At 49.5% G+C, this 13,786-nt stretch overlaps 1 protein-coding gene across 1 annotated transcript in view; it reads left to right on the top strand.

The window, feature by feature from the left end:
- The first annotated feature begins 3,231 nt into the window (after positions 1 to 3,231).
- The window catches only part of SIM1 (SIM bHLH transcription factor 1), a 64,386-nt gene continuing 53,831 nt past the window's right edge, over positions 3,232 to 13,786 (top strand). Inside the window, exons 1-2 of the mRNA XM_047860097.1 lie at positions 3,232 to 3,406; positions 12,923 to 13,005. Of these exons, the coding sequence (XP_047716053.1) occupies positions 3,232 to 3,406; positions 12,923 to 13,005 (258 nt within the window). The remainder of the gene's footprint in view (positions 3,407 to 12,922; positions 13,006 to 13,786) is intronic.

The following is a 13,786-nucleotide window of genomic DNA, read 5'->3' as shown; positions in this document are numbered from 1 at the left end:
GCCTGGCCGCTCCATCTTACCAGTAAGATCTGTCCAGATTGAGGGTCGGGGGTAGAAGGGTCACGGAAGGGGTTTTTTCATCCTCCGCAAACACGCACCTTTTCTATCTACATGCAGTGGTTAACTTCTTTTTATCTTGTCTTTCTGGAATGTCGTGTATAAGAGAGCCACAGTACCTCTCTGTATTCTTCCTCCTCTCTTGCTAGGAGCTTATCACTAGGTGGAGGGAACCCTCGCAGGGCCAGGTCTCTAAGTGGCTACAGCCTCCGAAGAAATAACTCCTTCTAAATTAGAGCCCATTAACTAGATTCCAGTTTTGAAACACCTATAAAATCTGTATGTTTAGTATTTCCTTATTCTTTCTATCCATTCACCTCTTCTAGCCAGGTGTTTCCCAGATGTGTAAATATCTCCAGAAAGCTCCCGTTGTCGTCCTGCGAGCTTACTGCCATCGGGCGGCAAGGAGGTGGCAGATGTCTGCATTTCTGAACAAACACTCTTAAAGTTGTTCCGAATATCAGAAAAAATGGCACCTACCCTTCTTCAGAGTATGTGTTGTCTCGGCGGCAATTATTGCCACAAACGAGAGGACGAGTGCAACATTATTGGTGTTCTTACTGTCTTTTGTCACCGATGAAACAACTGCCCCCAAGTGTACCCACGGGAGAAGAACCGTGGTCACCATCAGCACCAAAAAAAAAAAAAAAGCGCGGGGAATCTCATGTGTAGTGAGTGATTCCAAACAGAAGTCATTATTTGGGGAGGGGGGAGCAAATAAACTTTCCCCCGTTTCTAGGTGTTGTCTTTCCTCAGATGACAGAGAAAAGGGCGATTCAAATTAGAGGGTCTCTTAAATATAAGGTGTCAGCAGTAATACTTACAAGCGTTTGTTTAAAGCGTCCTGTTGGGGGAATTGTGAATGTTGTAGATTTATTCATGCAAGGAACATTCATTTATCCAATTTTGCTTCCTGAAACAAAACCCAACAAAGAAGGCTTCGCTCTCATTTGAGATATCTATCTCTGTATCAACCACTCTGTCTGATCCTATCTTGGCCTGAAATGTAACCTCTTCCCCCCCCCCCCCCCCGAGTCCCCTATCTGCGTCCCATAGGACAACTCCACGGCTAAGCTTTCCACGGTGAGCAAATCAGCCCCCAAACTCGAGCCATTTCGGAAAAGACTCTTTGGGATTAAAGACAGGTGTATATTATCTTCTCTGGCGACGAATTCGGGGTCGCTGTGGTTTCAGAGAAACGTGAACACCGGCCCCGCGCAAGCAGTGGGCCCTGCCACTTGCCCACGGAACGGCGCGGCCGCCAGGTCGGCCTCCGGGCCACCCGCCGCCCGCAGTCTGGGCGACTCCAGCCTTGTCGCCGGGAGCCCCAGCCCCCTGGCCCGACCTCTGCGGCCTCAGGCCGCAGCCCGCCGCTCTCGGACGCGCGGGTCACAGTGGGCCCCGCGCCCTGGGCTGAGTGCGCAACCACGCCACCCCTGGGAGAGCAGGGGGCGAGGGTCCTGCGCAACACGCGCGAGGCCCCTGGAGGCCGGGAGCAGCGGCGGCCGGGCTTGTCAGGAGCGCTGCAGCCACGCGGGGAGCTGAGAGGCTAGCCGGGAGCAGCCGCGCGCAGGGGGTGATGCGGGGCGTGCTCGCGTCACTCAGCCCGGCCGGCCAATGAGCGCGTCGCCCCGCGGCAGGCCGAGCCAATCGGAGGCGAGGAAGTTTGTGAGTGGCATTAAGGGTGGGCGGGCGAGAGGGAGCCCGGGAGTGAAGTTGAAGCTAAACCCCGTGAGCTATAAAGAAGTTACAGGGGGGCGTTTTCGGCTTCCAATTAGGAATAATACTGGCTTCGTAGCAACTACCGAGGAGGAGGATTCTAAAACCACCTCACCCGTCCCAAAGACCGCATTCCCCTCCTTTTCCCACGCACCCCTCCCCCAATTCATGACCGAGAAAAGAAAAGGGAGCCGGGGCGCGCTCTGCTCCTCTCTGCCGGTGGGAAGCCGAGAGGCCGGCGGAGTTGGACGGTAGGCATGAGTACAATTAAGAGGTGGACGCCTCTGCACCCTTTGCAGTCAGCGGGGACTGAAGGTAGGTGAAGCGGAAGACACCTTGCGCCCGCCCAGAGGCACCCGCAGCTCTACGGCGGTGGGGGAGAGGCCGGGACGCCTCCCACCGCCCCCCTCTCCGTGCCTGCGAGGGGCTGTCGTGAATGTGCCACCTGTTAACCTGGCGCTGCCGTGCCCGGCGTGTTGCCGCCCCCACTGGGCAGGGAGAGCCCCGGGTCGCCTTGGGAGTCCCGAGGGACTTGATGTGTAAGCGCCACTTTTTGAGGAATCCTTGAGACTCGAGACCCAAGTTAGAAAGGTAGCCAAATTCCAGATCTGCCAAAGCGGGGGGACTGAAAGGCGGCCCCAGCGCTGTGGAGGAATTCTGATTTGCGGAAACCTGCTTTCCTGGGACGTGCGCCTGGCCTGGGCGCGGGCACGGGGACCAGCGACTGAGGGTCTTCTCAGGGTCTTCAAAAATATGCATTTTGTTGTTTGGGTAACTTCCCAGGGGGGCTGGAGAATGTGGCTGGCTTGGATGAGAGGATGCGAGCATTATTCGCAGGAGGCTCAGTCTCGCTATTGATTCCTCCATTTCTTATAAAACAAACAAACAAACAAGCAAACAAACACACCCAGCCTGGACAGGCGCCTACCCGGCCGTTTTTCGGAATTCAGGCGAGTGCATGAGTGATTGCGGAGCTGCAGATCTCTTACGCTCTGATGCTGTTGTCTTCACAGTGGCCTGAAAGAGTTGTCCGGCATTCCCGTTCTTCCCAAAGGGGCTGGGAGCCGCCTCAAATGCCGCGGGACTGAAGAGCAAACGTCGGGGATTATTATGTCGATTTTCCGGGGCCCGGGCTCCGTCGCGCGGAACAGAAGAAAAGCCTGGCTCCTCAGGGGTCCCGCGGGCATTTGATATCCAGAGACTCCTAGGATTGCCCCAATTGCGTGGATCAGCAACTTTCCTACACTCTCGTCCCGTATTTTTAAAGAAAATTATTTTCTGTTCGCTGCGTTGGTCTTGTACTGCCATCAATACCCTGAAGCAAAGATTTCAGCCTCTTCATTCAAAGTATGCCTTATATTTTTGTCAAATATGATCTCTAATTGAAAGTTTATTTTTGCTTTTGGATGCATCTGTGGAGCTCATGTTGTAAGAAGAAAGGGGGAACGAGACACAATGAAAGAGAAGTCCAAAAATGCTGCCCGGACTAGGAGGGAGAAGGAAAACAGTGAATTTTATGAACTGGCCAAATTACTGCCTTTGCCCTCGGCTATCACCTCGCAGCTGGACAAAGCATCCATAATCAGACTCACGACCAGCTATCTCAAAATGAGAGTAGTGTTCCCAGAAGGTAAGTGACTTTGCCCAGATGAAATTTCAAAGGCAGAAGGAGTCGAGATTTGCCAGTGAGTGAGCCTACACCACTGAACCGAGAAGTGCGGTCACACATGCATACATACTCTCTGCAAAGGGAAGTTTAGCATGGCTGCTTGACTGTGGACCTCTCTGAACTTAGAATTCCTGTTGCCTTTTTGTGGCTCTTTCTGCTTCCCCATTAATACTTTCTCTCTAGTCCATCGGATATGTTTGGTTGGGAAGCAGCCCAACAGTGCTTTTGTCAACACTTCAGATACTGAGCTCGATTGAAAGTACAACTAATCCAAACATGACTTTCTTTTTTTATTCCTCTTGTTAGAATTGTATCTAGCAGAAAGCAGGAACATTGCCAAATTCTTGTATTTTTGCTACATATAGATAGACCCACGTACATGGAGCTAAGCCAGACAATAATTTCTCTATATGTTTACAATTATGCATTTGAGTACCAGGCATATTTGTGAACAACTATGTCCTGAATTTACCCAGTCTCTTGATTGTTTATAGCAAATTTAGTCTGGGTTTTGAGATATTCGCAGATTCTGAAACTAACTCTGGGGCTTGGTGATCTCCAACTCTGAGCTTGATATTATCTCTGAGATAATAGGCTAGGACCCAAACACATTAGGTTGAATTAAGAAGACTAGCCCGCTTAGAAAATATCTTCTAGGTGGAAGCTTGGCAAAACTGATCCTGGGAAAACTGTATTATAAGGCCCAGAAGGAAGAACAGCTGAGCTGGTCATGATTTAAAACATGTATTTAGATTATAAAGATTCACTGTGTGAGGACAGAGCAGCCTCCAAAGAACACTGTCCATTTATACTCACTAGGAAAAGGACACTTCCCTCTTCCATTTCCCCATCCTTTCCACATTCAAATAATATGAACAAATTTTTTAAAAATTTAGATGTGTCTTTGTCAGAGGAGAGAGATTGGGAAATACAAAGGAGAGAATCCTAAACAAACAATTAATTCAAATAATTCAAATAATATGAACAAATTTTAAAAAAATTTAGATGTGTCTTTGTCAGAGGAGAGAGATTGGGAAATACAAAGGAGAGAATCCTAAACAAACAAAAAATTCCAAGAGAAAGAACCCTGTTTATTTACAAATCGGAGTGTCTTATTTGACCCGCAGAGGTTTATGTTATTGTTGATTTGGGGTCCTTGGGGTTTGTTGTTTTCTTTTAAGGAAATAGGGGGAAGGAAATATAGTCATTATTGGGCTTGGAGTTTCACTTTGTTTGATTTTGACTAGAAGTTATTATCTGAATCAAAATCTTGCAAATCATGCTGACAAATTAGTCAGGAGCAGTAAAGGAAAACTTTCAAATCATAGTTCAGTTTTACCCCAAAACTACAAATAGTGTTATAGTTGTTGAACAATCTCAGTTGACCATGGAAACCACAGGAGGAGAGGAATCAAAACCTAAAGTTCCTGAAAAGTTAAAGAAAAAGAAAGGAGGGGGAATTTATATACTAAAAACCATATTTCCCATTCAAACTGTGCTGAGAATTGCTAGTGGGAAAACTACTATTATGCCACACTGCCTTCTGTTTAAAAAAAAAAAAAGAGAGATCTCGTTGTCTTTTATACTGTCAGCGCCTACTTTATAAAAATAAAGCTATTGCGAACTCGGCTGGCCGCGCTGTTCCTAACAGGATTATTAGCAGTGATTTGTCAGCCCCTGCGGTCTCAGTGGGCTCCCTTTCTGCGTGATTTCTAACGGGTCTCGTCAATTATCGGTGCCGAAGTCGCTCGCTGTTTGATCAGAAGAAGCATATGGTGTTGCTTGTGGGGCTGCGAGTAATCGCGGGAGGAGAAGAATAGCGGGTCGGCGTTCAGGGCGGGCACCGGGAGAGGGATAGGAGCGCCCGGGGAGTCGCCGGGCCAGGGGCGCCCGTCTTTGTCGTGCAGACCCGGGCAGGCGCGGCCGCAGGGTATTGGGCTGGTTTCGGTTGTTTTGATTTTGTTTTCTAAGAGAGCAAGCTTTCTTGTTTACTTGAGTGCGAACTCCACAAATTATAAATCGCGTGATAAATAAGAGGAACAGAAAGTAAACTCTCTCAGCCAACTTCTCATTTGTAAAGAGAACACTGGCGAAGACTCCCCCTGGAGTCCCCTTGGTGGCTGGGCTGATCCCCTGTGGCTACTTTAACCGCGACTGTGCTTTCTGCAGCCCCCGTTCACCTTCCTCCGGAGCCCCAGGCCCCTCCCTCTTCTCCCTTCCTCAGAGGCTAGTGTGAGTTTATGGGGAGGAGGGGATGGACGATGTGTGAACTCTGGGCACATCATTTATTTCTCCAGCTACTGTTGAGCTCATAACTCACCGGCAGCCTCCACCCGGTGAGTTAGACGGGGTCATCCGAACAGCTGGTTCCTAGAGATGAGGTTTTAGTGAGGATAGATTAGCTTAAAAAATCCAAAACCCAGACACAGCCCTTTAAAATATAAAACAATAACAACACACACACACACACACACACACACACACACACACACACACACACAAAACCCAACATCTTTCAAAGGAGTGATATAATCACAAACGGCAAAACCAGGCACAACCTGCAGAGGGTGCCAAATTTGGGTTCAGCTGTGGACTGAAGGAGGAGAGTAGACAAGATTGGGTCCATGACAGTGGGGGGAAACTGAGCATTTTATGTAAAGGTTATCTTTTTAGTGATGAGAAATGGAAAGAATTTGTTTGCAGATGTAGTCCATTGTTACACCTATCTAGATGCCATTCCAGCACATAGTAGGTCTTAAATTTTGTCCTAAGGATGGAGTAAAGACAGCTCTTTCATCATGGTAAGCTTTCTGTCACATGTAACATGGATTTTTGCAATGTATATAATCTAAAATAATTATAAATCTGGTGACATCTTAGTTACAGGCACAACAATGACTATAAAACCCCACTGTTTCAGCTCAGATTACATTTCATCTACAATACCCTTTAATATCAAGAGGCTTAATCAACAAAGAGAAATCTTTCCATACTTATATTTGAAAAAATTTACAAAATATTCTTAAAATATAGCTAATTCTCCATCACTACATATAGTTTACCCCCCCCCCCCCCGGGTTCTGGTAGATTCTTTGGGCAAACTTCAGTTTTTACTTATCTGAGTAGATAAAACTGAGCTGTTGAAAGAAAGATGAAAGGAGGGGGTGGAAACAGAGGAATGGAATATGGGCACCTGAAATAATTAAAAATAAAGCATTAGATTGGAGACTTCATACTAAAAAAAAGAAAGGAAGATTACTGTGAAATCGTTAAAACTGTGTATCTTCCATTGGCAACATATCCTATTCTAAAATAGCCTTGCAAAGAAAAAACTTGAGGCATCTAGAAATGTGTAAGTCTTTGGTGTTACCAAAGCCAGAAAGGAAGGATTAAAAAAAAAAAAAAGATAGTGTGACTTCATGTGCAATATTGGACAAACTCAACTACAAAGTAATATATATTTGCTATCCAGATAGAATACAGTTTTGGCTAAGGGTGTAGTGGCTTGCTGAGTAACCTTTGAAAGGATCAGACATGTTTTCAAATCTATAACCATTCAGAATCTTGGTAACATCACACTGCCATATCATTGTCAAGATGTCTTGGGAAAATAAAAATAATCACAGAATTGAAATTAGTAACTGTGCAGGAAAGAGTCTCTACAAAGGCTGGAAGGACAAGGATGATTAAACAAACCTCCACAGACCCTTTCTATAATATTCACCTCAAGACTGAAATCCTTAATCGCCTTATATTTTTTCGAGGCCGGGAACTGAAAGAGAAAAAGAGGCCCCATTTCCCACGTGGATGGGTGATTTAAGGCTGTTTTTCTTGCTGCTCGGGGAAATGATTGAGCATTAGGTTTCCATGTTTATTTTCCTACAGAAGTTTTTCTCATTTAAAAGCCTTTAAGCCCAGTTTACCCTCCACGCTGGTTTTCTCTGTTTAATTCCAGTTTTGATGTTGACTTAAAATGTAGAGTGCAGAACTAAACTCTGCACAGAGCATTTGCAAGGCAGATTTATGTGCTAGAAATTGTAGATCAGATCAATGAAAAAACACTTTTTTTTCTTTAAAGGGAACATCACTAATAAAAAACAATACAGCAAAACAATCCCGTAAGCTATAGCGGGATGCTTTTAAGCAGGCTACAATCACATACTTTAAGTTAAAATCGGGTTAAATTTCCAGAGGACAAACGTATTTTCTAGAAGAGTTATTTTTCAATCCTGGGGAAATCCTGGCACCTTGGAGCTTTTGCTGACACAAAAGTGGACACAATTCGAACCCATGGATGATTGCCGCACCTCTCTATACCGGCACAGATATTTCTCAAGAGAATGAGGTTTAGACCCAACTAACACCTTATGCTTTTAGCTGTCCACCCATTGCCAGTCTCGGATTTATGGAGTTTTAAATTTTGCGTGGGGGAAGGGAACCCTCAAGGATTTAGCAATGGGCCTGCTAATTAGAAAGTACTAAAACAGTGTTTGAGAAGTGCGGGACAAACTTTCTTCGGGTAGTCCCATCCTGGAGGCGGGTCCTCCAGCGCGGAGTCGCTCTACCTCGGTGGTGCGCGCGGGAGCAGAGACCGAAACCTTACAGAAGACTCCACCGCGCTTCTGGTACGCACCAAAGCACGCAGCGGGGAGAAGCACGTTATCATGCTGCCCGCAGGCCAAGCCCGCGCGGTGCGGCTCATTCTGTCCCAGCCGCGGTTGGCTTTAGCTGAGGGTGCGCCAGTTCGAGGTCTCCGCACGGTCCAGACCAGGTCTCTGCTCTCCCAAGGTTCGAGGACGTCTCAGCGAGCCTATCCCAAGCAGAAGCTGGGCCGGTGCGGGCGTGTGCCCTCCGTCATTAGTGCTACCTGGGCCACTGCTCCAAGGACCGGCCGTTGTTTAAACCTGAAGCCGAGATCCTGCCCGAGCCCGCAGCCAAATAGAACGCGGGCGGCAGATCCCTGCGCAGCGGGGTTTTCGCGTCCGTCCACCTGCGCCTGCCTTTGGGCTCTGGCATTGCCCCTCCCGGCCACTTTTGAAGACCTGGATCCCTGGGGCGACACCGCTTGACGTTTTTCAGCGTCATGCAAGGCACTGCTGTCAAACCCGCGTCCATTTTCGTCCCACGGTTTAGTTGGGACCAGGCTGGAACACACCTGTCCCTCGTTACTGCTGTTCCCTGTTCTTTTCGCTGCAGGCCAGACGCCGACAGCTTGGCTGGCCTGCTCGCTCCCGACCTGGAAGCCTAGCTCCAGCGCCAAAGCACAGCGAGGGTGCAGAGTCAGTGTTGTGACCATCATTCTCCACCCCAGATTTAGTACTAACATTAGTGGATTTCCCTGGTGCGGCCAGGGGCACACAGGGGAGAGAAGAGCCCACACTGCCACTGTGGAGTGCAGACACACGGGAGTGCAGGGGTCTGGGCTGCTGCGCGGGACAAAGCTGGGTCCCGCGCAGCTATCGACACCATCACGAGGTCTGCCGCACCCACTAGGTGGCTGGAGAGGGCCTTGAGCGGGGAGGGCCACAGCGCCCACAGTCGACGCGAGAAGCAGCCTCCTACTCAGGGACCGGTCCAGGCGCGCTGTCTAGTCTAAGGGCGACCAATCTCCGTCCCTCTCTTCCTCAGAGCCTCTGAGGCCGCCAGGCCCCTAACACGAAGGCTGTTAGGTTGCTGGACAGGTGCGGTGGGGGGAGGTTTGGACAACATGCCCTCAGGGAGGACCCACTGGCCTTGCGGAAAACCCAAGCGACTGAACAAGTCCCTCTGGGACCCGAAGAGGGTTTTTCCCACCTCAGTCACCAAGTTGTGGTCAGATCCCGGGACTGCTCTTCCAGCCCCACTCCCACCCACCCTCGTATTGCCTAAAAGGTATATTGCAATCTGTCAGTCGGACGAACCTTTCTGGGGACTACTACAAGGGGGACACATTTCTATTGAGATAGAGTGTTTATTTATTAAAGGGGGGGAGAACAGTGGAACAACCCCTTCTCTTCCTCCTCTTCCTGTCTGACTGAAAGAGGCGATGATGCCAGGTCTGTAATCTATATTTTGTCAAGGGTATGAAACTCATTCCGAAGGAAATGCTCGATCAATTTATTTTTGCTGCTTGTAATAACACAGCTGGATGATGCTTTGAGCTCACGCTAGACTGGGGCTCATCATTCATTCGCCAAGAACGGGCCTAAATTGTGCCTGTGGGATTAGGTCAATTTTAGTGGATCTACTTCGCCTCATTTGGTTACTAATTGGTTTCTTGTTTTATAAATCGAAATCTCATTTTCAGGAAATTACAAAACCCGTGCAGTCAGTCCATTGAGGTAATCCTTGGGTCAGGGGGTATTTAAATGGAAATGGCTCAACCGCGCACTGAGGGTAAGAGTGAAACTTCGCCCGGGTTTTCACATGAAATGTGAGCTAGCCCTTTAGATCCATAATAGATACATCCCTTCTAATACTACTTATGTAAATATGATAAACCAGACTTTAAGGGAAGGGGGGGCGGGGAGAAGCAAAATTTATCTGCTAAGGTTAATGTGGCATATCTTGGAAATCTTCCAAAATAGATTATGTTTTCCTTTGTCTTTGGCCACTTTAGCTGGGGAAAATCCTTTTGTCTAAAACCCGATTTAGTTATCGCCTCCCTCACAGAGCTCCTTTTCTCCTTTGCAAAACCCCGTTCCCTCGGCCTCACCGAATTACAAGAGAATCTTTAGATCTTGTTCCCACTGTAATCCTGCCGCAAAGGGAGCTGGTTTCCTCCTCATTTTAAACAGACAATCAAAGGATTTGTGAATTTTCTGCGGTAGGTCAAGTGCAGAAACGAAATCTCAGCTTACCCCCCTCGCCAACTGAAATTGGGCGCGGGAGCGCGTCACCGCAGGCCGGAGGTGACGGTTCCGGGGAGAGGGGTCTCTGGCCCACTCCAGGATTTTCGGGAGGCGGAACCCTTGACCGGGGCTACAGAAGGTGTCCTGGACAGGCTGAAGGGCGAGCTCAGCCCTAGGATTAGGTCAGGAAAGCCTGGCAGGTAGACGAAGGCAGCCAGTGCCTTATAAAACATTAACCCAGACAAAACCGTGTGACGGAGATTTCAACCGAGAACGTAGAGAAGGCAATGCTCCGTGAAAGCAAAAGGTTCCTTAAAAGGTGTGGGGGTGGGGGCAGGAGAGGGCGAGGGCGGCCCTTAGTAACCTGCGCCAGGCCGGCTGTTTATTAACCTGCTGGGAAGTCTTATTTTTCCCCGGTAGGCGCATACTAATGAGGCCGCAACCTGAGACAACAAACAGCCGAGGCTGGCGCTGGGGGTTCGGAACCAGTACTTAACCCCGAGCCCAGCTCGGGGACTGTCAGATGATTCGGGTCGGAAGGCCGTTCCCGGGCTGTTTCCAGCCGATTTGGGAGGACTTCATAATTTTAGAATAAGGGCATTTGTTGGCCCCAAGCGCAGGCTTCGCACCCTTCCGGAAGACAAGATTCCAGACGCAAGGAGGCCTCAGCCAGCTCCCAGCGGGCGGGAGCGCCCCGGCCGTCCGCCCCCGCAAAGCTTGTCCCTTTCAGGCCTCGGCCGGGCCGGGTGTCCACGGGCCAGCACCACCCGCGTCCCTAGCTCTCCCAGCAGGATCCTATCCCCCTTCCCCGGTTTGGCTCTCCCCAACCAAACCAATCCCCCCCACCTCCGCCACTTCTGGGTGGGTATGTGTGAGCTGCAATGAAAAAATGACCGGCCGCGCGGTGCCCGAAACCCGGAAGGAGGATAGCTTGGCCGAGACCCGAGGAGCGAAGGGAAGGTGACAAGGCGAAGGGGTGTGTACAGGTGGCTGTGTCGGAGGCCCTCCCGAACAATCCAGAAGGACCAAAGCGATTAGGGCAGTGGAGTCACTCCAGGGAGGGAGGCTAGGGCGGGCTAAAAGAGGCAGGGGGGATTGACTAGAGGCGAGGGAGGGAGAGGAGTGCAGCCGCGGGCGGGGAGCATCAGTGTTTGCAGAGCGGTGGGGAAATCGTTAGATTTATTTAGATGTGCAAACATCCAGAAAGACCCGATTCGAGCTTAAGGGGCGCTCCTGGTTACTCGTTACCAGGGTTTTGATCGCTTGCTTTGGAAGCAGCTCCTGGCCAACACATTTTAAGAGTCCAACTCCATGTTTTATTCTGAAAGATCCGCCCTCACCCCCATATTACAATGCGAGCGTGTTTGTCATTGTGTACTTCATAGTGATTCGTACTTTAAAGCAGTAAATCAGTAAATCACACCCCCTTTGTCATGTTAAACCTTGTTTAATGGTGTAAAAGAGTTTACCTAGTTAAATTAATTTCAGCAGCAACACTGTTAAAAAATATTACCTGTAAGTAGTTATGGGTAGTACAACCTCTTCCTCAAGTTTCTTCTGCCTTATTATTTTTTTCTTTCTGCAAACATGTACTATAGCAGACTCCCTTTTAGTTTTTTTTTTTTTAATCAGCTACGGGTATCCAGAGAATATTATTTAAAAAGGTTTTTTTTTTCCAGATAATTTTCTTTTTTAGGCATCACTAGGAGAAATTTCTGGCAAAGCCTGGAAAGATTTTAACGTGGTAACATCGAGGAGAGAAAGGGGCTGTCTTTGTTAATAGATGATACTTTTGTTAATAGAAGATACGTGGAGACTAGAGAAACTGAACCGTTCTCTATATCCAAAAGGAAACGAAAATATTGCCAAGATGGTGTTCGCACCTGAAAGTAAACTTCAAAAAAAAAAAAAAAAGCCTACACTGTTTTGTTTTTGTTTCGTTTTGTTTTGTTTTGAGGGGCGAGGTTAGGTAAGATGTGTAAGACTAGGGGTAGTGGGGAGGAAGCAGAGGAATAAGCATTGCTCAGGGATGTAGGTGCTGGAAGCCATCCACAAGCAAACGGATTTCTCCGAAGGGGATTAAAGGCAGAGGCCTAGGGGAGGTAACTGGCTGGAGAGCCCCGCAGCCAAAGAGAAAGAAAGCCCAAGGACCAGCTGGACTCAGTTCACAGCCTCAGGTATTCGCCGCGGCATTCGCTGGAGGCGTGGACATCCTCGGCCTCGTGATAAGGCAGATAATGAAGCTTTGGGGGAGAAATAGTCCCTCCCCCCTCTAAGCACAGTGGTGAACTTTCGCAAAAGTTAACGTTCGGGTGCCTTCGGCCCTTGCAAGGCACACACAGGCGGTCCTCAAACCCCGCCACTTGAGGTACCGCCAAGAGGGGTGCTCAGCCAGGGCTCTGCCCTCCCTGAGAAGCTCTCACCCGCCCCCCGAGAGGGAGTCTGACCTCTACGCAGTCCTTTTAAAAGCAGACAGGGAGGGGCCGAAATTCACAGGCTCGCATCCTAGGCAGTAGTGGTGCCCGGAACTCCGACGGTATCCAGTGGTGCGCGCGAACTTGCGTGCGTGCCATAACCGCGGCACTAGTCTCAAACTGCTAGCCAGGTCGGAGTCCCATCGCTAAAGGGTGTCTCTGTGTCTCCACAGGGCTCGGCGAGGCGTGGGGCCACTCGAGTCGCACCAGCCCCCTGGACAACGTAGGCAGAGAACTGGGCTCCCATCTGCTCCAGGTACCCGCGCGGCGGCACATAAGCTTCGAGGGCTCAGGTGCCTGGCCCCGCGCTGGGCTTCTTGTTTCTTAGGAAAATAGGATCAGGCCCAGACGTAGCCTTCTCGCAGCCCCTACAGCCCCTTGAAAATTAAAACGCTGAGCTCTTAACCTCGTTGGGTGCAGATGGCGCCTCTCGAGGCGGAGAGGGAGGCAAGGTGAATTGGCACGTTGGCTTTAGAGGGGAGTCCGGCAAGGCCCCAAATCAGGACGGCCGTCTCGAGGGAGGGGGCGCCATTTGACACCATTCGGTTGAGAGAACCGAAGCGCGCCGGGCCCGGCTGCAAAACAGCCAGAAATGAAGGATTTACACAGGAATAACGGGAGTCTAGTAGAAATGCCCATCAGTGCTTTAAGCGCACACATTCCAGAGCCAGCTGCGTGTGCAGCTCTTTTCATCTTCTCCCTGTAGTTCGCGGGCTCTCCCCTGTCTCTCTATGAGCTCTCACCCCAGGCCAGCCCAGCCCAGCGCGTGTACAGACCCTCGCGTACACACATAACACCTCCCCAGGTAATGAGTTTACCCAGGGCGGAGGCACCCATTACCGCGTTGTTTGCAGTGCGCACCGTTTTAAATTGCCCGTTGCCCGCTTAAGTCGCATAGCAAATATTTAAAATAGCAAAACTCCCGGTGGCATTTTTAGGCTTGACACTTGTCTCCCACCCTCCACCCCCTTATTATTATCCTTGTCCGACCGCCCCCCCCCCAAGATCCTCTTGTGGCAGCCTCAAACCTAAGCAGC

Source organism: Prionailurus viverrinus, chromosome B2, assembly GCF_022837055.1.
Source record: "Prionailurus viverrinus isolate Anna chromosome B2, UM_Priviv_1.0, whole genome shotgun sequence".
NCBI classification, from domain to species: Eukaryota; Metazoa; Chordata; class Mammalia; order Carnivora; family Felidae; genus Prionailurus; species Prionailurus viverrinus.
Note: the sequence above shows the minus strand (reverse complement) of the source record. Positions and strands in the feature narration are given on the sequence as shown.